The sequence below is a fragment of the Elgaria multicarinata genome, chromosome 1 (assembly GCF_023053635.1).
Source record: "Elgaria multicarinata webbii isolate HBS135686 ecotype San Diego chromosome 1, rElgMul1.1.pri, whole genome shotgun sequence".
NCBI lineage: Eukaryota > Metazoa > Chordata > Lepidosauria > Squamata > Anguidae > Elgaria > Elgaria multicarinata.
In genome coordinates, this window is record NC_086171.1 from 2,845,975 (window position 1) to 2,869,446 (window position 23,472).

Consider the following 23,472-nt stretch of genomic DNA (forward strand, 5'->3'; position numbering starts at 1 on the left):
TCAGCTCTACTCCTTCCCAGAGCCATGCTTGGGGTGTGTGTGGGGGGGGGGGGAACCCTCTGAAAACTGTACTATTGCAGACTTCCCTGGCCTGGGGAACTTCAGATGTGCTGGGACTCCAACTCCCGGAATCCCCCAGTCAAGAGTTGTGTTCCCAGTTCCAGCACATCTGGAGAGCAGCAGGTCAGAGAAGGCTCGAGGGACACGTCGGGCTGCAAAGTTCCGTATGTGCTTGTTTCCTGCTCCTTTTTGCAGGATCCGGGTGGGTGGGCAAGGAGCGGAACAGACAGTAGGAAGGCGATGAGACCCGCGGAGGCCCTAAGCCGGGAACAGGGGCACAGAGCTGGGGCCGGGCCTGGGCCTGGGCCTGGGCCCGGGGCGTCTCCTCGGGCTGGAGGGAATTCCCTGCTCGCCTTCCAAGCCCAGAGGGGAAACGCCTCGGAGGCGCAGGGACAGCCGCGGCCCGCGGCCCAGGGCCTTTTGTGTCCGGGGGGTGGGGGTGGGGAGTCCTCCTACCTCGGAACTGGGCGTGATCGAGGGAGGTCTGTGTCCCCAAGGAATAGAAGTCCAGGGAGCCGTTGAGCCGGGCCGCCACCACCCTATCCGAGAGGCAAACGCAGGCGTTACTTATTTGGGGCGCAGCTCGGAGACCTCAGGCGTCGCCCTGCGGTTCCTGCGAGCCGAAGCGCCACCCGCGGGAGGAAGAGCGCCGACAGCGAGGCCGGGGGCTGCGAGGGCGCAGGGGGGCGCAGGGGCTCCGCAGAAAGCCACAGGCTTCAGGGGGGCAGGGGGGCAGAGCCTCCGGCCCTCCCGGGACCTGCAAAAGACCCCTCTCGGCAGTCAAGCGGGTCCGGCGCAGAGCCCAGCAGCTACCACTGCCGTTTAGGTGGAAGACGGACAATGGCCATGCTGGCTGGGGCTGATGGGACGCGTAGTCCAACACATCTGGAGGGCACTAGGACGGGGAAAGTTGCATTACTGAATGATGCTGGGGGGGGGGGGAAGAGAGAGAAATAGAAGCCAGGCTTGTGACCTGCTGTTCAGGAAGACCAGGGAGGTGATGCCCGACTGGCCGTCTTCGTTGCTGCAACGCAGGCTGCCCTCGATCGCGTCCCACACCTGCAACACAGGAGGGCAGAATGGTGGGGACAGGGGGCGGGGCTTCCTCTTTGGGGACAGGAAACGCCCTCCGCCAGCACACTGGGCTCCCAAATGAAAGGTCCCCAGGTCCCACACATCCCCAATCAAGGCACCGACGGTGCCCCTCGCCTGTGCCGCCCCACGGCCTGGCCAGGAGTCCTTCGGACCTTGGGGGCTGCCTTCCCCTCCCCGCTGCTGCATCAGAGGCGGGAGGAGCGCAGGGGAGGGACTCTTTGGGGGGGTCTCAAGAGGTACGTAAGAGCCCTGGGGCTGGAACAGGCAGAGGGTCCATCCGGTCCAACGCTCTGCTCCCACAGGGACCCACCAGCCATCAAACAGGGACCCACAAAGCCAGGACATGGTGCACCAGCACCTCCCACCCATGCTCCCCAGCAACTGGTGCACACAGGCCTACTAGCTCTGATACTGGAGGTGCCTTTCACCTCTCTTGGCTGGAGGTAGAAGAGACGTTACGGAACGACGTGGCCGGGGATTTATCCCCAAAGGAAATAAAGTAACGTTTCCACAGCAAAGCCAGGGTGGTGTAGAGGCTAGAGTGTCAGACCGGGAGTAGGGAGATCTGAGTTCCAGTTCCCCACTCAGCCATGGAAGCCCACGGGGTGACTCTGGGCCAGTCGCACTCTCTCAGCCCAGCCTGCCTCACAGGGTTGTTGCTGTGAGGCTAAAATGGGAGAGAGGAGCAGGATTATGTAAGCCGCCTTGGGTTCCTGGGAGGAAAAAGGGCGGGCTATCAACGTAACAAATAAACCATAAATAAACAGGCCATCAATCTGTGCTCCACGGCTGGAGGCTTTCATCCCTCCAGGCCTCGCTCCTGCACCGGGGAGGATGGTTGTGGCTCTCCTCTACGATGACGGGGGGCTGGTGTGTGCCGGGGGGCTCCTTGGCACGTGCGTTGTGTGGGGAGCAGCCTCAGGGCAGAGAGCTGGGGCCAGAGGGGCCTTTCTGGGCCTCCGACCCAGCCCCCAAAGGAGTTGGCCCTTCCCAGGCCTAGGGCCCCTTCCTTCGCCAAGTGGGGCAGGCACACAGCTGTGGGGTGGGGCGAAGGAAGGCCCCGCCCGGCCTCGTACCTCCAGCCTCCCGTTGCTCCGGCCAGCCACGATGAGGTTGCCCTGCAGGTCCAGGCTCCAGATGGAGCTCTCAAAGTCTCCGCCCCAAGAGGGGGGTAGGGGCCGGGGCCGGCTCTTCTCCAGGCCCGCGTGGGGCTCCTCCCCATGGCTGTTCTGGTGGGCGTCGCAGCCTCCCTCCTCGCCCCGGCAGCCCGGGGACCGGGCCCCGCCCGCCGGGGGGCTGAAGGCCAGCTGCCGGTGAGGGGCGCAAAAGCCCGAGAAGTTCAGGCAGTTGGCGGCCGCGCCCTGCTCTTCGCAGACCTTCTCCACCAGGCTGCTGAAGTCGTAGCCCGGCTCCTTTGGCCGGCCGCAGATGGCACGGTGCCGGGGCTCAGGGGCGGCCGCCTTGGCCTGCTCGGAGAAGTTGGTGTCGATGAGGGAGCTGAGGTCCGGCTGGTCGCTGAAGAGCGGGGGCTGCGGGGGGCTGCGGGGCCTCTTGAACGGGCAGCTGCCCTCCACGGGGTCCTCGAGCCGGCCTCGGCCCTCGGGGCCCTGGTCCCAGCCATCTTGGAAGTCGAAGATGCCGCTGTTGTCCCGGCGCAACCTGAGGACAGAGCAGCAACAGCGGGTGAAAGGGCCGCCGTGGGCGGAAGGGGGCACCTCGTCCAGATAGGCCACAGCGGGCGAGAAGGCGCCCTGGGAGTTCAGCAGCCCCCCACAGCCCCTGCGCTCATTTCTCCCTTCCGCGAGGAGCGAGGTGAACGCGGGAGGGCTGCAGCTACTCTCGCCAGGGCAGCTTTGGTGAGAAGCGGCCTGGAGAAGAGAAGATGGAGGAGAGACATGATGGCACTCTTCAAGGACTTAAAAGGCTGTCACACAGAGGAGGGCCGGGATCTCTTAACGATCCTCCCAGAGTGCAGGAAACGGAATAACGGGCTCAAGATACAGGAAGCCAGATTCCAGCTGGACATCAGGAAAAACTTCCTGACTGTTAGAGCAGTACGACAATGGAATCAGTGACCTAGGGAGGTGGTGGGCTCTCCCACCCTAGAGGCCTTCAAGAGGCAGCTGGACAACCATCTGTCAGGGATGCTTTAGGGTGGATTCCTGCATGGAGCAGGGGGTTGGACTTGATGGCCTTGGAGGCCCCTTCCAACTCTGCTATTCTATGATTCTATGAAGCCAGCTGTGAAACTTTCCTCCTATAATTATTATTATTAGTATCCTGCCTTTTGCCCAATACTGGGCCTCAAGGCAGCCTTACAAAGTTTAAAACATACCATGGGGGGGGGGGAGAGAACCGTTTAAAATACACAACAAAATTATAAGTCATTGACATAGACGGAGGCCCAGATTATTCGCTAAAGGCTTGCCAGAACAAAGAAGTTTTCGCCTGCTTCCGAAAGCCCATCGAGGAGGGAGCCAGCCTAGCTTCCTCGGGAAAGGAGGTCCAGAGCACTGGAGCAGCCACTGAGAAGGCCCTCTCCCGTGTTCCTACCAGGCGCGCCTGTGAAGACGGCGGGACTGAGAGAAGGGCTTCCCCAGAAGATCTCAAAGCACGGGCAGGCTCATAAGGGAGAAGACGTCCTTTCAGATAACCTGGACCCGAGCCACATAGGGCTTTATAGGTCATAACCATTTCCCATGGGATCGGTCAGGCCGCCTTTCAGGCGGAGCATTTCTACTGCAGATTCTGGCAGACAAGGATGCTTGTGAGGAGATGGTTCATATCCCCCCGCCCCGCCCCGCCCCCCTTTATGAACAGAGTAACTGGGGCCAAGAACAAGGGCACCCAAAGAAGTCTTACTTGCACGGGGGGTGGGGGGGAGACCCACAACAAGTAACACAACCCACCAGCCCTGCCGCTCCCTCTTCACGCACAGGACCTGGTACACAGGAACACAGGAAGCCGCCTTCCACTGACTCAGCACTGACTGGCAGCCGTGGCTCTCCAGGGATCACAGGGCAAGCTTCTTTCCTCGTCTCACAAGGAGAAGCTGAAGAGCAAACGTGGGACCTTCTGCGTGCCAAGGGGGGGGGGGGGCTACCTCTGAGCCACGGCTGTGGCATAATTCCAGCACAGCTGAACACTATTTAACGAATCAAGGTTTGGGGGTTAGTTAGACCCCAAGTATGGAGAATACGCTGGGACCTGGTTGGACAGGGATTCGAACTGAAGAAATAAGCCGTTTGTTTGCTATAGGGGAGCCTTGATTATTCTGAACCTCTCTCCACGGAACCCTTAAGGAGCCTGACATTACATTCCTTCCCTTCGCTGGTTTTCTCTTCCCTTCCTCCTCTTCTCTTCTCTTTGGCTTGGAAGGGGTCTGGGCTGGGGACCTTTGGCTGCTGTGTACATTGATGGCGCTATGTCGATAATCTCAGAGTAACAAAGCAGCCCTGACCTGAACTCAGGAACACAGGAAGCTGCCTTATACGGAGCCAGACCCTTGGTCCATCAAGCCCAGCGTCGTCGACACTGACTCGCAGCTGCGGCTCTCCGGGGTTCCGGGCAGGGGTTTTTCCTGCCCTACCTGGAGACACCGGGGCCTTCCGCGTGCCAAGCAGGGGTTCTACCACTGAGCCACGGCAGTCCTCCCCAACGTGGACAGGGAGGGGAGGGCTCTCTGAAGCCACCAGCAATTCAGAATTAAACCAGCGCTCGCAACCTATCGGGGGGGGGGGGGAGGCAGAGGCAGACGTACCCTTGCTTAGGGATGACGGTGAGGCAGTCGCCGGTTTGCGCGTCCCACACCCGGATCTGACCCACCAAGCAGCAGCTGACGAGCAGCATCCCATCACTAGCCAGGCACTCAATATCCTGCCAAAAAAGAGCAAGTTAGGGTGAGCGGCAGATGCGCCCAAGAGGGGCCGAGATAGCCCCCCCACCCCCACCCTTCCGTTGCAATTAGCGGACGAGACCTTAGAAACATCCGATTTCATACAACACTAAAAGCAGCAGGAGGCTGAAAGTGGGACAGAGGAGATCAGCAGGAGCCAGGAGAGGATTTAAAAGCCCCGGCTAAATCAGGCGGTTTCCGCCTCTTTTGGCGGGAGAGTTCTGCAAGTGGGGTGCCACCACTCGAAAGGCCCTTTTCCTGGTTGCCTCCTGCCTCGCCTCAGAGCCTCCCAAAAAAGGGCGTCTGGTGAAAAGTCTGTGCGGAAGACGCCACGTTCCATTTCCCATAAACGGCTGCAAGTTTCTTGCCGCAAGGACTGCTGGGAGAGCCTGTGAGCAGTGCCTGGGGAAGATGGCCTGGGGAAGATCCCCAGTCACTGGGCAATCGGGAAAAGGGGCTTTATGGAGAGGGCCTTTTCGGTGGTGGCCCCCAATTATGGAATGATCTCCCCGATGAGGCTCATTGTTATCTTTTTGGCGCCAGGTCAAGACTTTTCTCTTCTCCCGGGCATTTAACAGCATTTAACAACATAGGCTCAGTTTGTTTGTTTTTTAATGGACCCCAGAACTGTTGTTGTTTAAATGGATCCTGTTGTTTTTATATTTTGGATGGTTTTAATTTTTGTATACTATTTAACGTTCACTGTTTTTAACTTCTGTAAACCGCCCAGAGAGCTTCGGCTATGGGGCGGTATATATATAAATCTAATAAATAAATAAATCCATCGCCAGTGCTGGGGTTTCCTGCCCTTTATGCCTCTTCTACACCCCCTCACCACCCCGACTACATCAGCAGACTGAAAAGCTGAAACACCGCTATATCCCGAGGTCCCTGTTCTTTGTCATTTCTCCTATGCTATAGTCAGATGGGGGGGGGGGACGCAAGGCAGGGAATGCGCTCCCCGCTCCCCGGACTAGCACAAGGTTACCTACACATCCGCACACATGTTTAAGACAACCATCGATGGATTGGACTTATACACCACCCAACTGGCAGATGCCCTCGGGGCGGTTTAAAACCATAAGAAAATCCCTAAGCAATATAAATAACGAACAAAACAAGAAATACAACCATTATTTCAAAATATTAAAACGTTAAGGGCTGCTTCCTCCTCCAAGATCTGCCTTCAGCAGGAGGAAGGTCTCTGCTGGCGGAAGGTCCCTCAAACCCGATTCTTGGGGATCCCCTCCTCAGGCCACAGCCCGCCCCGCCCCACATGCATCAGGGCCTCCTGACTCTCTCTGGGCAGCATTTTCAGGCGGGGCTGCTGCCACGGGAGAGAGGGGGCGGGGCAGTCCACTTCCGGCAGCGCCGTGGGTTCAGCGTAAACCAGGATCAACCACGTAACTATGACAGAGCCGGGGGTGAAGTGGGCTCCTCAGAGCAGCAGGTGAAAGACCCCACAGATCCGCCCGGCCCCCCCGCCCTGCCGCCCCTTACCATGAGGTGCCCCCTGAGGACCAGGGGGATGATCTCGGTCTCCGGGGGGGAGTAGCCGTAGTCATCACAGGGGAGGTCGCCGCGGCGCCTCCTGCTGTGGGACAGCCCGTTTTGCCCGTAGTTCTTGGGGCACAAAACTTTGTACAGGCAGAAGAGCAGGAGGACTAAGAGGATCCCGGAAGCCAGGCCCAAAGCAGCGACCCTGGCGGGGGGGTGGGAATGGAGACACCAGTCAGTCAGAGGCCCCTCCTGCCCCAACCTCACCACGCCTACAGCAACAGGTCAAACGAGCAGCCCCTGGCTGCAAGGGGGCCATCGAACTGGGGCCATTAAACCAATCCAGTCCGGGCCCATTCGGACATGGAACCTCACTTTGGTCTCTGAACGCTGCACGGGGAGGCCCCCGCCTCAAGCTCCCCTCCCGCAGAGGTGGCCGGAGCAGCACAGGAACGAGGCAACGCTGCTCAGTGCTACGGCACGGGAGGGGCAGGGAGCCTCTTTCAGCCCGAGGGCCGGACTGAGTTTCGGAGAAGCCCGTGGGGGCTGCGTCCTGGTGGTGGGCGGGGCTGAAGGCAAAAAGAGGCGGGGCCAAGAGTCCAAAACACAGCCGCCTCGGGAGGCTCTTCCCACTAGAGCGCTAGGAGAGGCATTTCAGCCGTTTAGAACGGGGGAAGATGGTGCAAAAGTCACGGAAGGACCGATGGCTTGGGGAAGGAGCGGGGCCAGTGGGGGGGGGCTTTGCGGGGGACCTGAGGTTCTCCACCCCTGCCGTGGGAGTAGGCATCCTCCTACCTCGCCTGCGGAGAACGGCTCGGAAACACGCAGGCCAGATCCGCCACCGCTCCAGCGGCCTGAGCAGCGCTCGCTGCCCCTGCCGCCACTGTCCCGGTGGCCCAGCCGCCCTCCCCTGCTCCTCCGCTCCCCCTCACTTGTACAGCGTGACGTCCCGGTGCCCCTGGGCTCTGGGCGCGCCTTCGGCCAGCTGCTCTGCCTGCTCCGCTTTCCCGCCGCTCAGCGAGAAGAACGTGTGGTAGCGATTCGCCTCGTGCGGGTGGCGCGCCTCCAGGGCCTCCTGCGGGTTCAGGTACAGAGTGACGGGGATCACGGGGAGGATGCTGATGTACCTGCAGGAGAACGACACAAGAGCAAGGACGGGGCTGATGGACAACAGCCAAAAGGGCAGGGCCTCCTCGGAGCACCCCAGGGTGCCACCCCCGGAGGGGAAAGCGAGGCGCAGCGGAAGCCAGCTCATCCCCAAAGTCCGTGGTTGCGGGGGGGGGATGATAGACACGAGGCTGGGGTGCAGGGGGGGAGGGAGGGGCACAGACAGAAAGGCCGGCAATTTCGGGAGTGTCCCGACAGGTTTTCTGCAGTCATCCTCACTCCAGCACAGCCGAGGGCAGATGCCCTGGCCTGACATCCCTGAAGCATCTGTCAGGGATGCTTTAGGGTGGATTCCTGCATGGAGCAGGGGGCTGGACTCGATGGCCTTGTGGACCCCTTCCAACTCTTCTGTTTCTATGGTTCTATGACATTCTCTGCCTTGAAGACAGGTGACTTAGCCAGGCTGACGGGGCAGTCGTGGGTCCCTAGAAGCTGCCTTACAGGCAGTTAGACTCTCAGTCCACCTTGCCCAGGACCGTCTACTGAGGAGGCTCTCAGCCAGCTCCCAGGAAAAGGATCAGACCCACAGGATGAACCCGGGAGGGCCACGGCTCAGCGCTGGAGCCTGCTGAGACGCGGCCCTTTTTAGAATGGTTTAGAATGTTTTTTAGGAGGTTTTAACTTTTATTTATTTATTTAATTTATTTATTTCTAAACCGCCCAGAGAGCTTCAACTATGGGGCGGTATATAAATGTAATAAATAAATAAATAAATAAATAAATAGGATGTTGTAACAAATTTTTATTATGTTTTCATTCAGTTTTATGTATTTTACCATTTACAGTTCCCTGCCTCGATCAAAATGGAGAGGCGGGTAAGAAATAAAAAAATAAATAAGTGGAATAGGAGGGGGAGAACTCTATTTCAGATTAAATGGTCTCCAAGCAGCAACCCTCATATTTGGCAAAGAGAAGGGGCAAACATTTATATTTGTACTTTTGTAAACCGCCCAGAGAGCTTCGGCTATGGGGCGGTATAGAAATTAAATAGATGATGATGATGATGATGATGATGATGATGATGCAGATGGGCCTGGTTCAACCCTGAGCGTCTCCAGGCAGGGCTGGGAAAACCCCGGCCTGAAAGCCCTTGCTGTTGACAAGAGGAGACGGACCTCAGGTCTGACTCAGCAGAAGGCAGTCAGACCTGAGGTTTGACTGCCTTCTGTTTGTTAAAGAAAAGTTTGTTCTTTACCATCTCAATGAGATAAACAAGTTCTTCTTATGTCTCAATACACAAACACAAGAGAGTACAAGGTCAGCGGCTGGTAGGACAGTTTCTGACAATAAAGGGTTTCAACCTGTTAGAGCGTAAATACAGATCACGATGATGGAGTTTATGGCTCTGCCCCCACCCCTTGCTTCCTTGTGTTATGTAGGTGATGCTCCAGCCTTGCAGGAATGTGCTAGAGGGCAACTCTCGGGGGACGCGTCTTCGATTTTAAGGGGACGGCTACCACTCCCTCACCCACCCACCCAACAGAGGGGAGACCCGGGTCGCTGGCCACTGTGGCATTACACCCCACAAGTCAGTTCCCAAAGGTATGTCTGCAGTTTGTAAGCCTGTGGGTTTTAGAACGTTGGCCTGAGTGGGCGGAGTTAGAATGTCTGGGGAGGGGGAGGAGGGATATATAAGGGAAGGACTGAGGGGATTGGGGGGGGCTCCTTAGGTACTCTTAGAGCCTTTAGTGCTCTCTGTGTTTATGGTACTTAAGTTCTGGGAAATTTGAGGGTCAGTGTAGAGAGTGGTGTCTTTGGAGTGTGGTGTGCAGGTAGTTGATGTATATCAATCAATACAGATAATAAAGAAAGCTCAAGATTGATTGTGTGAGAGAAAGGAAAGCGTGTATGTGAATGAGTGAAAGGATTGGATGAAAGGTTTCAAAAAGGGTTTTGAATGTTTTATTTGAAACAAAGCTTGTGAACTTTTGAAAATAAATTTTGATTTGTTTTGTTTTTAAACCACCACAAAAATCCCACGTGTCTGTTTGGCATTTAGCATCTGAAGTTTACTCATTTAACACCCACTCTAACAATCATATAACTCACAGTGTTTTATTTTATATATTGACATCCTTCTCCGTTTAAACCCCTTTCTCCACGTAGTTTGGAGGAAGGCGGTTTTTATCCCTTGCCTCCGGCGTATCAAGCGGTGGTGCTTGGCTTGAGCAGGGCGCAGCCGCGGCCGGGCCTGGTGCTCAGAGCCTGTGTCGTGGCAGCCACCCCTGCCCAAAGGGAAAGCCAGGAGACAAGCCCGTCCGCTCCGCCGCCCTGGCAGATGCACCAGGGCCGTCTCCGCCGAACTCACCGCTTGGCCAGGGTGATGTTGTAGGAGCTGAAAAGCGAAGGCCAGTGCCGGAAAGAGAGCTTCCTCCAGATCTCCTCGTCCTCGGCTCCCCAGGTCACCTCCGCTTTGGGGCCCAGCTCCGGCTGCCCGTTGCTCTCCCTGCTCTCGGGCTCCGCGGCCTCGGCATGCTGCCCCGCCTCTTGCCTGCTCAAGGAATCCGAGGTGTGGTTTTCCAAGAGCTGCTGCTCCTCAGAGTCAGCAGGGAAGACGGAGAGCGACAGCTTGGCGTCGCCGGTGGGAAGGACCTCCCCGGGAACTGGCATCACCGGCAGCCCCGCCTCGCCCAGCGGGCTTTGCTCGGTCACTTGAGACACCAGGTAGGGGCGGAGGCCGGCAGGGTCGGTGTAAACCAAGATGACAATCCAGACCAAGGTCCCGGCCTGCAGAGGAGACAACGTGAAAGAGGAACGGTGCAGCGGCAGGCAGGTCCCCACCCCTCTTCCCCTGACACGCAAGTCCTTCCACACCCCGAAAAGAAATCCCCAGTACTGCTCTGGAGAGAACCCGCCTTCCCCCAACCCCACCCCCCACAGCTCCCTGCATCCTTCTGCAGGTGGAAAATCCAGGAGCAGCCTCAGGGAAGCCCAAGAGGGGCAGTCCTCTTCACTGGCTGGTTTCCGTGGAGACCAGGGATGGGGAACACGGGGCTCTCCAGATGTTGCAGGACTGCAACTCCCACCAGCTCTAGCCAGCAAAGCCAAGGTTGAGGCATGATGGGAGTCGCACCCCAACACCACCAGGAGGGCCACACGCCTTCTCCGCCCCGGCTGTAGAGGAATTTTTTAAGTGGTCACTTTACGGCAGGCAAAGTTCCTTTGCAATCTGTGCAAGTTTCGCCCTCACGTAAGGAATATCTCCTCCCATACAACGGCGAGAAAAAGTCTTGTCACATATTTACAACCTAAAATATTATAATCTAACCCCATAATCCTAGCTAAAGAACCATCGATAACCTGATGAAACAGGTGACAACGCAAACGCGATGCTTTTCCAGCGTTTATTTATCCGTAATTGATTCAACATCCAGAATCCACGTAACCAAGTATGTGACCCTTCGGAGTCAGCATCTGGTGGGACTCCCTGCAGCAGCGACGACTTCCACGCTTTTCCTGCAACTGTTGGTGAGTCCCTCGCATCGGTCTGGAGGGATTTCGGTCCATTCCTCCTTACGGAACGGCTTCAATTTAGTGACATTTCGGGGCTTCCCCACGTGAACAGCTCGCTTCAGCAATTGCCACAACATTTCGAAGGGGTTCGGTCCAGACTTTGACGAGTCCAAACGCGGAATGTTTGCTTCTGTAGCCGTTATTTTGTAGATCTGCTCGGATGTTTGGGTCATTGTCGTGCTGCATGGCCCACTTTGCATGTCAGGCTCACGGAGGGACGACCTGACATTCTCCTCTAGAACCTTCTGATACACCGCAGGATTCATCGTTGTGTCAATGATGGCAAGCGGCCCAGGTCCTGAGGCAGCAAAGCAGGCCTGAACCATCCCATTCCCACCTCCATGCTTGACGCTTGGGACGAGGTTCTTCTGTTCGAACTCAGTCTTTGCGTTTCGCCAAATAGAACGTTTCTCAATGAGGCCCAAAAGTTGAACCTCTGACTCGGCCGTCCAGAGAACATCGTTCCAGAAGTCTTCAGGATCATCTATGCGATCTTTAGCAAACCTCAGGCAGGTAGCAACGGTCTTTTTACAGAGCCGTGGTTTCCTCCTGGCTATCCTCCCATGAACACCATTCTTGTTCAGTCTTTTTCTCATCACTGAATCATGAACACGCCCATGAGCCAAGACAAGAATGGCCTGCGGATCCTTGGATGTTACTCTGGGTTGTCTTTACTTCATCATGGATAGTTTGTTCCTGGAGATTTTGGTAGGAGGGCCGCTTCTGGGTAGAGCAACTGTGGTCTTGAATCATTTGTAGACTATCTGTCGGACAGTGGCTTGGTGGAGTCCCACATCCTTAGAAATGGTTTTGTAAGCCTTCCTAGACGGAGGAGCAGCAATAACAGCTTTTCTGAGGTCCTCAGAGATGCCTTCTCATCATGGCACAACATGTTTCCACACAACCATACGATGAAGACCAAACTCACGAAGCTTGTGATCTTTTTATAGGGTGGGGCCTCCCAAACTCACCCATGAAGATCTACCTAATTACTTAAACACCAGATTGTAATTTCCCCCTTTAATTGAGCTTGCGCAATCAAGGACTCACTCACTTTTGCAAATACCCTGACTTTTAAGTAATCATTTCCCCCCTAATTTATTCATAATTTTATTGCACAAGACACGGAATTGGCGAATATAAATCCTATTGGATATTTAGAAAAGGATGGGTTTTGATTCGTGAAGGCCATCGTGGTAAAACTACGGAATTTCTGTAATTAGCATTAGGGTTCACACATTTTTCTCACCACGCTACGCACCTGCTGCAAAGCCTGCCGAATGGAAGTTAGGCAGGTGGGCTACAAGAGAGAGGGCCTTCTTAGTTGTGGCACCCTGCATGTGGAATGCCCTCCCCAAGGAAATGCGCCTGGCACCCACCCTCACCTTTCCAGTGCCAGGCAAAGACAATCCTTTCCTCCCAGGCATTTCAGATTTCAATTGCGATTTTACTTTCTGGTGCCTTTTAAATCCTTTCGTGGTCTTGTTGTGGTTTTTAACCTGTTTTACGGTGTGAGCTGCCCTGAGAACCTTTTGTTATAAGGTGGCAATTAAACATGGCAGGAAATAATTACTATAAATCACAGAGGCCGCCATTATTCTCATTCCAACGCTGGGGAACTGAGCCCAGGAGGCGTAGAGTGAGTCGGCGGCAAGGATGAAACACGAGAACCCTCTTCACTGGGTCACTGAGCTCTGTTCCCGGGTTCAAGTTCCCACTGGACACTCACCAACCAGGTGACGGTTGTGGGACCCCAGCAGTGCTGAGAGCAGCCTCTGCTCAGGCAGCTATGGCCCAGGCAGCTTCGATGTGCTTCACCTCCCTTCCTGGCCCCCAGGCAAACGACGCCTTCCTGTGTCTTCTGCACTAGCAGTGGATAAAGCCAGGAGCGCTCTAGCCTGTCCCACGAAGCCCTTGCCAGGGGATAGGGCTGCCCCACTCTTACCTTCCACCTGGTCCTCCCTACCCCCCATCCTCTCTAGTGCTTTCACAGGTTCGGGGCTCCCTTTCTCAGGACACAGCAAGGAAAAGTTGCTTTCTGATTAGCTGCTGATCAGAGGTAAAAAGCGTTTCCCTTTGGAAGCAACGGAGTGACTTGGCCCTGCTTACTTCTGAGGCTTGTCCTGATTACTTGTGAGTAGGCACACTGCTCACGATCACACCTGAGGAGATGGGGCCCAGGCTTGGCGCTTGGGATCCTATTTCAAAGCGCTGCTTACATCTGAGAAGACACGCAGAGGCCTTTCCTGCTTACTCGTGAGTAGGCTTAAAATTGGCACGGGGCACATTTTGGCTCCGCCTGCTCTGCCTTTGGCCACACCCACTCTGTCTTTGGGCCCGTCCACGCCCCCGAAACCTTCCCCAGGCCGGAATTTGGCCAGTGGACTGGGTAGGGCTCCCCTACCACCACCACCACCGCCGCATGAAGCCTGAAGCCACCCCAGGAGCCACAGATGGCTCCGCTCGGCGCAGGACGTACCATGATGATTCTCTGCGCCAGCCGGGTCCTGGCAAAGAAGTAGATGACCCGCAGGCGCTTGGGGAGGCGCAGGTTCCTGAAGGACGAGGGCTGGAGGGTGATGGTGTGCGGGGTGGTGGGCCGCATGGCTGGCTGGCGCTCGTACCGCTGGCAGCGGCTCACCGGCTGGGCGGGGGCCACGCAGGCTTCGGCGGGGAGCCGCTTGTTCAGATCCGCAAGCTGCCAAGAGAAGGGAAGCGGACGGGGTCAGGACCACGGCGGCCAACGCTCCTGCACGGCAAAGGCACCGGGCCTCCGACACACACCAGTCTGAACCACCCACACCCCAATGGGTTCACACTCAACAGATTCAGGACACGGAATCACGGGCTCAAGTTAAAGGAAGCCAGATTCCGGCTGGACATCAGGAAAAACTTCCTGACTGTTAGAGCAGTACGACAATGGAACCAGTGACCTAGGGAGGTGGTGGGCTCTCCCACATGAGAGGCCTTCAAGAGGCAGCTGGACAACCACCTGTCAGGGATGCTGTAGGGTGGATTCCTGCATTGAGCAGGGGGTTGGACTCAATGGCCTTATGTTTATTTATTACATTTATGTACTGCCCCATTGTCGAAGCTCTCTGGGCGGTTTACAAAAGGGGCCTTATAGGCCTCTTCCAACTCTACTATTGTAGGATTCTATGAAATGCCCAACCTGAAATCCCTGCTCCTCTGAGCTCAAAGGACTGGCTGAGAATTGGTTCACAACACCACAACCACATGGCAGCAAACACACGTAACTCATACCAGCAGCTACTACCCAGTCACGTACACAGAGTTTTTACTTATGCACTTATTGTTATTTTTTTATTAATTTTTGCTGCTTTGCTGTTGCGTAAGTTGCTTTGGCCCTTAAAGGCAGCCTAGAAATATTTTAAACGAACACACGATGTTACCTCCATACGGCGAATGTCAATGGAGAGGACGGTGGTGAAGAAGAGCATCTGGAGGAAGAAGTCAGACACCAGGCCGACCACGGCAAAAAAGCAAAACTCCTGCAATGAAGGGGACAGGGGTCGGGGGGCTGTTAACTGGGAAGGCTCTATCGTGTCACTCAGCCGCCACCACCACCACCCCGGGACACGCAGCACATGGAGATTCCCCTTGTCCTTCGTGGCAGAAGGAGCGTGGCACTGCTGTGAGCGGCTCAGAACGTCTCACTTCACAAGGAGGCCACAGCAGCTTCCGCCTCCGCAGCGCCCAGGAAAGGGGGTTTTTAAGGGAGGGGCAGCCAGCGATGGGGAGATGGGGGGTGCGAGAGGAACACCTGTCAAATCTAAGAGGTACGGTGGGTGCAGTTCACAGGCCCTTTCTACACCAGTCCGGCGTAGAGGGAAGGAGCGGGGAGGATCCTCCCCTTAGTCCACATGCGGGCACGACATCCTGGGAGGAAGGAGGGTGTCGCGCCCGCCATGGTTTTTTTACGGAGCTGAGCGCACGTGCCCTCCAACGAACGGTGAGGGTTTTTAAAAAAAGACCCAACCCCGCTCCCCAGCCCGGGTTCTTCCCGGCCCACCTCCTTCCCTCTGTTGCTCTCTGTTACTCGCGGGGAGGAGGGAAGAAGCCAGGACGGACGGCCACGCCTCCAGCAGTCTCGGGACGAGCCCGAGACCACGGGAAGAATTGGGTTATCCCAGGGAGTACTTATCCCTGGGAAAACCCGTTCTCGCCCCGCCTTCCTCCCGGGAAGTCCCTTCCGCACAGGGACTCGGCTGTGACCAGCCCCGCAGTTTTGGGCTGGTGTAGAAATGGCCACGGTCCCCTCCAGGAAAACTGAGGTGTGTGGGGAGACACAGAGGCTCTGGCTATCAGCTGTCCTTTGATCCCCAGGCATCAGGGGAACGTGGCCTGGGACGAAGACCCGGGAAGGCTGCAAAGATCCACGGGGAACGCCCTCCAACTCCGGAGACAGGGAGGCACAGAAACAGAGGCCAAAGCCCACCCAGAACAGCCCGGGGAAGAGCTCTCCGGAAAAGGCCTCACAACTGCCAGGCTCTTCAGAGGACTCTTTGCCAAAACGATGCCATCACCATCACACACACGTCTCCGCCGCCTTCTTTCCCTGGACCCCAAGACAAGCGGCCACTCAGCGGGCTGAGCAGACTTACGCTGGGGGAGAGGGGGTTTCCTGAGCGACTCATTTCTCGGACTTGGTAGGCATGTCGTGACAACATTTGAAAAACCAAACCCTGGCTCTGCAGAGGCGATGGCTAAAAGCTGGAAGTGCCCCCGACACGGCATGAAAGGCTGCCAACGCTTGGGGGGAGAAGCCCCCGTTCGCTTCTTGCTGGAGTGGAACTTCCAGAAACATGTCGGGACCCTCATCTCCCGGGGTTACCCCAGCGTATTTTATCTTGTTCACACTCAGACGTAACTTTTGATACTCAAGAGTACTTTCCGAGTCTGATCTGCCAAGTTTCTGCCTAGCTGTCACATCTGTGCGACGGGCTGTTCCAATTCCTGTTGCCCACAGGGGGAACGAAGGCCGAGAAGTACCACAATGCCAAGGTCCAAACAGGAATGAACGGGGAACGGGATGCAGCTGCCCCCACCCCACTCTACCCCACCCCCCAGGGCCACACTGGACCGAAGAGTCGCTCTGAACATCCAAGCCTTCTGGGTGAACAAGCTAAACCAGTTGACATGAAGGAAAAACCCCTCTGGGGCGTGGCTGCTCTTCCACCAGCACACATGGTGCACGTTGGCTTGGATCTGACTGAGCTGCAACATTCAGTTGCAGCAGACTTTGGGGGGGGGGGGTACTGGTGAGAGGCCAACTGGGAAGGGACTGGGACTTCTGCGCCTCAGCCAATTAGGGGCAAAGATCAGGGGCAGACCAGGGCAGCTTCGCTCCACATTGCCAGGATTCCTTGGACTCTGTGACCATACTGCCGTGCCTTATCTCTCCAGTGTCCTTCAGATGAGGGACACAGATAGACGCAGGCAAGGCCGCCCCAGATTCTAGAGAGCTGTTACTGAGGGCGTGCAGATGTCTGGGATAACAAGAGACGTTGAATTCAGCCATCCGAATTTGCCAACTTAAAAGATCTTGACTGCTCTCAACATTAGTTCAAAGCGTCTTAATAATATTTAAAATATCAACACTTGAGCCAGGAGGAAGAGGTACAGTCTGACACCACGGTCTCCGCTGCCTGGAGGGGAAATGCTCCGGCCCGAGTGGGCCTCTGGGGCACGATCCACTCGGAAGCAGCTCCGATTCAGGCAGGGCGCCTTTCAACGGACCTCACAAGGGCAGCTAGCAAGAATTCCCGAGATAACCCTGGGAGGAATCTTCCCCTCGAGATGCGCTCTGCGTCACTCCCAGACGCTCTCCAAAGAGGACCTCCGCCCCTAGAAGGCACCTCAGGGCTACAGAAGAACAACTGACTGTGGCCGGCCAGTAGGAATCCAACAAAAACACGCGTTAAGACCTGGCACACGGATCCTACTGTGTGCTTTATCACCTGTGGACTGCGGGAGAGGCCGGGGCACGCTGGGGGCTACGTGGGGTGGCAACATGGGGGAGGGAGGGAGGGAGGGAGGGAGGGAGGGAGGGAGGGCGTCCCAAGCCCATCAAAGGTGGGAGGATGCTGTGCAGGTAAAGGAGGCACCGTTTTCATCGATGCCCTGAGGTACGGAGGTCGTGCCGCGCTTCAGCTCCCCCAGAATCCGCCGCTGAGCAGGGGGCTGGACTCCATGGCCTTATAGGCCCCTTCCAACTCCGCTGTTCTGATTCTAGCCCCACCAGGTACCTGGATGGCCGGGACGAAGGTGAAGTAGCCAAACAGAATGATGATCAGCTCTGCGACCATGTTCTTCGTAATGGACGCACTTTCATTGCTCAAGCCTGGAGGGAGGAAAGGGACCGGCAAAGAGGTGAGGTCAAGGCCGGGATCGGGGCCGCTGGGCGCTGCCTGCCGCGGGGGCCCAGCGTGCATTTAAAACCAGGCCGGGAGCATTTCTGTTTAACTGACAGAATTAAACGAAAACCCTACGTAACGTACAAAAGGAAACTCAAAAGGTTAGCCAAGTCCAATGTGGTTCAAAATGCTCTACGTTATGAAGACACAGACGACTTTGGACTTGGATCGCATGCCGGTGTGGTCAAACACCGGGCTATTTGGCACAAAGGAGGCAGCTGAGCAGCTGGCTTTTCCTCACTGTAACTGGCTTGCCACTGGTGTAGTGGCTTTGACCCACTTTGGTGCAACGAGTCAACTATACTCCTAAAAATGCAAAAGGAGGAGGAGGAGGAGGAGGAGGAACTTTTCCATACTCTGTGTTCTGCACAGAGGAGCACATGCAGTCTTAGCTTGTGTTTAAACCAAGATTCGTATGAACAAGACCCAGGCCTCAAACCGCAGAACCATTTCTCAAGCTCCTATCCCAGGAAGCTTGCTTTCCAAGGGGGTCTCTTTGACCCCCGACACAGCGTATCTGGACTAGGCTGGGAGGCAGAATCACCAAAGCTCCGTCCCCAAGGGTCAAAGCAGTGCGATGCAGGAGAGGTGACGTGCTTAGGTTGTTTTTCCTCCCATCAAGTCTCACCCACGGGCCCCCTGGGGCAGGCTCCAAACTACTCCCTTCCTTTAACCCCAGCCCCACTCCCCTAACGTAAGGGTAGGCAGCCATTTTGGCTATGGGCACATTGGGGAATTTGTCCTGGGCACCACCACAAAATGGCTGCCACGGGAGGTGTGGCTAAGTGGGGACCCTGTTTAGACCCCGCACTCTATGTGGGGCTGCCCTTGAAGCTGCTCCGGAAGCTGGAGCTAGTGCAGAATGCTGCAGCTCGGCTGTCGTCTGGAGCTGCCCCTTTCCAGCATGGAACTCCTCTGCTGAGGGAACTGCACTGGCTGCCTATTCGCTACCGGGCCAGGTTGAAGGTTCTGGTACTTGTGTACAAAGCCCTAAACAACTTGGGACCAGGATACCTGAGAGAGAGAGAGCCTTCTCCCTTACCAACCTGCCCGGTCACTGAGGTCATCCGAGGGCCTGCTCCTGGTGGTTCCACCTAGATCCATCCTCTGATTGGAATCCACCAGGGGCAGAGCCTTCAGCGTGATGGCCCCCCTCCTATGGAATTCCCTGCCTCTGGAGGTCAGGCAGGCGCCAACCTTGTACTCCTTTCGGCGCCTCCTGAAAACATCTTTATTCCAAGAAGCCTTTCTCTAACATGCAGCCTTGGATTACTGTTATTGCTTCTTTTTAAATTTTGTTTTAACTGTTTTTATTCTGTTTTTATTTTCATTTTACCTTGTACACCGCTCCGAAATTTTTCAATGGGGGGCAGTATATAAATATTCTAAATAAATAAATAAGTCATAAAGGGCAAAGAACCTGCCCGAAAGACTGAGTACCAGGGCAGAGGTTGGGGCTGGAGTCCCAACACACTGAACAACCCCTCTGAACACAGTTTCCAACACCAACCGGCCCTTATTTCACAGCAATCCAAGGCGCCAAATAGAAAACGCGTTCATTAAAAGGCGCTTTGCAAGCAGAAGGTCCCTGGTTCGATCTCCGGCAACTTCAGGAAGGGCTGGAAAAATGTTGCCTGGAACCCCGGAGAGCCGCTGCTACCAGTCAGGGTGGACCATACCGGGCAGCTTCCTACGTCCCAAAGCCGCCACCAAGGAGAGCAGACGCTGCCGGTCCAGGCGGACCAGGGGCCTGGCCAAGCACGCTGCCTTTGTTCCACGCCACCAGGAACACACACACACACATACACAAACACACACACACCATTTCCCACTTGCCTTGTGCAATCCTCAACTTCACTTCCAGGTCAACAGGCGTGGAAACCACGGATTTGGTGAGAACCAGCACATTCTCTAAGCCAATCACGACCACGAGGTAAGGGAAGATCTCCCTAGGGGCGGAAAGGAAAGGAAGAGCTGAGCCGAGCCTGAGAAACTCTGGCGTCAAGAACGGCTTGGAAAAGCAAAGACGTGGGAAATGCAACCGCCTGGCCTAGGTGACCAAAGCCATTCATGTTCTTCAGAAGACGGTTTCCGTGAATCCAATAAAACAGAGAGATCCCAGGCCTAGGCCTGGGTAGAACTGTAAAATAAATACTTTTAGTTATGCAGACAATATATTTCATAACGAATGAGAACATCTGTCCAAGCATGCTTCAAATGCTGAAATCACTGTTCCCACCCAAGCAAACAGAGGAGCAAATGAGGCAGCTGGGCTCTCGATCAATGTGGCCTGGGCCGAAAAGGGCCCCAATCCCACCAGCCAATGACCAGCAGGTTTGTTTGTTTGTTTATTTATTTATTTATTGCACTTATATACCGCCCCCATAGCCAGGGCTCTCTGGGCAGTTTACAGAAATTCTAAAATTAAGATAAAAACGAGTATACAAAATTTAAAATTCTAAAACACAGAACATACACACATAAAGCATTAAAAACCGTTAAAAAAGCTAAACATGTGGGTGATTAAGATGTGCCGCCCTATGCCTGGGCAAAGAGGAAAGTCTTAACCTGGCGCCGGAAAGAGAGCAGCGTTGGCGCCAGGCGAGCCTCGTCAGGGAGAGCGTTCCGCAGTCTGGGGGCCCCCACCGAGGGAAGGTTGAGGGAAGCCCTGTCCTTGCTTGCCCCAGAGACAGCTGCTACAAGAGGGAGGTCGTGAGGAGAGATGGGGTCGTGCTCTCCAGCATTTGCATCACTGTCCCGACTGTTTGCATAAGATGATGAGGCAAGCAGTTGACAAAGGGCAGCCAGGAAAAAATAGAAGGACGGAGCACAACTCCAGGCCCCGAGAGGCACACAGATGTGCCACCTCCAGGGTCCGAGGCAGCGAGCCTGTGGGCACCAGCGGCTGGGGAACATGGGCGGGAGGGCGCTGTTGCACTCGTGTCCTGCCTTGGGGGTCCCTGGCCGATGGCAGGTTGGCCACTGTGGGAACAGAGTGCTGGACAAGCTGGATGATCAGGGGTCTGGAAACAAAGCCCTATGAAGAGAGACTGAAAGAACGGGGCCTGTTTAGCCTGGAGAAGAGAAGATGGAGGGGAGACATGATGGCACTCTTCAAAGACTTCAAAGGTTGTCACACAGAGGAGGGCCAGGATCATGCAGGACATGGAATAATGGGCTCAAGTTACAAGAAGCCAGATTCCAGCTGGACATCAGGAAAAACTTCCTGACTGTTAGAGCAGTACGACAATGGAACCAGTGACCTAGGGAGGTTGTGGGCTCTCCCACACTAGAGGCCTTCAAGAGGTAGCTGGACAACCCTCTGTCAGGGATGCTTTAGGGTGGATTCCTGCACTGAGCAGGGGGTTGGACTCCATGGCCTTGTGGGCCCCTTCCAACTCTGCTATTCAATGATTCTAGGACTTGATGGACCCTTGGTCTGATCCAGCCTCAGGGCTCTTCTTATGTTCTCATGTTTAATTCACGTGTCAGGAACCCCCACAAATCTCAGCTCTGATGAATGGACCTGTTTAACGTATGTGTTTCCAAGCATGTATGTTGCATTCGTAATTGACATTTTTAGGTCTCCACCTCAACCTCCTCTTAGCAGAAGACTCAGACAGTTCCACTCAGGTGTGCATGAGAGATGATCGCTTAGGAAAGGAGCGGGTTCGATCCCCGGCATCTCCGCACAGGGCTGAAAACATTCCTGCCTGAAGCCCTGGAGAGCCACAGCTGCCAGTGAGAGCTGACAATACTGGGCTAGGTTCAGTATGAGGCAACTTCCTATGTTTCTATGGCTGCTTTTAAAATAGACCATTAATACAGCAGCCTTGGAGATCGACTCTTACATCCAGCACAAACAGGAGAAAGCAGCTCTCCGGGGGCTGTTTCAACACTCCCTCCGCTGCTGCCAAGCGGAGTCCAGACACTTACCCTCCGTTGAGCGTCGGCGTGAGTCCAAAGAGTGTGCACAGGCCGACGGACATGAGCAGAGAGCTGAGAACCGTCATGACTGCAGCCAGAGCCAGGCCCCATTTTGATTTCACCATGTCAATCTTCCCTGAGGGAGGGAGAGAAAGCAAAGCAATCGCTGGATGGAGGGAAGACACGACTCCAAAGCTACAGAGGCCGGGTGCCTGCGTCGGCTCCCCTGCCAAGGAGGAAGGACGGGCAGGCACCGGCCGCAACTCAACAGGCAGAGTGTCCGCCTGCATGACCCAGGCACAGCGGGGGCTCTAGGTCCACCTTCCCCAACCTGGTCCCCTCCAGATGTGTTGGACTGCAACCCAACACGTCCGGAGGGGACCAGGTTGGGGTAGGCGGATTGAGGGCAGAGGTGCAGAGCGTCAAGCCTGGGGCCCAAACCCGACTCTTTAAGGTTCCTAATAATGGCCCCTCTTGGGTTCCCCAGAAGACCCCGCCCCCTTCTCCTGGCCCCGCCCCCTTTCACTTGATCACCTGACTGCTTGGTGGTTTTCCCAGTTTTGCTGTTTTTGCCCCATTCTAAAAGGTTGAAAGGCCCCTCCCAAGTCTTCGCTTCTGGCTATAAGACTGTTAAGGCCCTTTTGCCTTCAAGCTCTCCGCCATTACTGGAATTCGCCCCTCAAGAGCTTCTCCCCAATGAGATCTGCCTCTCGTCCTGATTTAGGGCGACAGACCCACAACTCTAAAAGGAGGCTGTTCCCAGGAGGTGGGGCTGGGTCACCCAGCAGGATGGGATACAAGCAAGGCACGCAGGGGCCCCCTCCTCCCCTGAAACCGGAGCTTGGTTTTCTCAGGGTTCCAGAAAGGGAGCCAGAAATACCAAGCCTTGCCCTGGCTGTTCAATAGACAAACAAACGCCGTCTCTGCCAGGGTACGTCAAAGATGCGTCCTTGTTCTATCTCAGCCCAATCTGCCTGCTCCGAAACATCACGCCAAAGGCTCTGGGCTACTCCCTGCTGCCCCACAGCATAGGGGAAGACGCGGCGGCGCCTTGGTCCCTCCTCGCCTGGTGCCCCGGCCTGCCGCTCCCTCAAACCTACGTGTGGAGAAGTAGATGTAAGCAAAGAGGATGATGTAGGTGGTGACCAAGGGGATCAGCTCAGCGACACCGATCTCCTCCTTGAAGTGCACGTGGGTGATGAGCTCCTCCCGCAGCGTGCAGTTGGGGCTGGGGTGCAGCAGCTTGAGGCGGGAACGGAGGCTGGAGAGGAACCTGCCGGGAAAGCACCAGAGTTGCCGGGCTCAAGCACCACACCCGCTTCCCCCCAGGTCTCCTGAGAGAAGGAGCTTGGAGACTCCAGCACAGCGACCCAGTGAAGGTTCCAAGACGAAGCATCTCTCAGGAGGAACAAGAGAGGACGGCAAACTTCCACAATGGAGCCCATGACCTAGGGAGGTTGTGGGCTCTCCCACCCTAGAGGCCTTCAAGAGGCAGCTGGACAGCCCTCTATCAGGGATGCTTCAAGGGGGATTCCTGCATGGAGCAGGAGGGGGTTGGACTCGATTATTATTATTATTATTATTTATTTATATAGCACCATCAATGTACATGGTGCTGTACAGATAACACAGTAAATAGCAGGACCCTGCCGCGTAGGCTTACAATCTAATAAGTTGTAGTAAACAATAAAGAGGGAAGGAGAATGCGAACAGGCACAGGGAAGGGTAAACAGGCACCGGGTAGGGAGAAGCTAAACAGTATAGAGTCAGAACAAACTCAATATTTGAAGGCTATAGGGAAAAGAAAAGTTTTTAGCTGAGTTTTAAAAGCAGTGATTGAGTTTGTAGTTCTCAAGTGTTCTGGAAGAGCGTTCCAGGCGT

General features: G+C 55.7%; 1 protein-coding gene across 1 annotated transcript in view; it reads right to left on the reverse strand.

The window, feature by feature from the left end:
* The window catches only part of SCAP (SREBF chaperone), a 45,385-nt gene that overhangs the window by 7,762 nt on the left and 14,151 nt on the right, over nt 1-23,472 (reverse strand). Inside the window, exons 6-18 of the mRNA XM_063122228.1 lie at nt 22,692-22,864; nt 21,601-21,727; nt 19,501-19,613; nt 17,497-17,591; nt 14,641-14,739; nt 13,707-13,925; nt 10,023-10,441; nt 7,480-7,674; nt 6,551-6,752; nt 4,916-5,031; nt 2,232-2,814; nt 1,034-1,119; nt 517-599 (exon numbers count right to left, since the gene is read on the reverse strand). Coding sequence (XP_062978298.1) covers nt 517-599; nt 1,034-1,119; nt 2,232-2,814; nt 4,916-5,031; nt 6,551-6,752; nt 7,480-7,674; nt 10,023-10,441; nt 13,707-13,925; nt 14,641-14,739; nt 17,497-17,591; nt 19,501-19,613; nt 21,601-21,727; nt 22,692-22,864 — 2,510 coding nt within the window. The remainder of the gene's footprint in view (nt 1-516; nt 600-1,033; nt 1,120-2,231; nt 2,815-4,915; nt 5,032-6,550; nt 6,753-7,479; nt 7,675-10,022; nt 10,442-13,706; nt 13,926-14,640; nt 14,740-17,496; nt 17,592-19,500; nt 19,614-21,600; nt 21,728-22,691; nt 22,865-23,472) is intronic.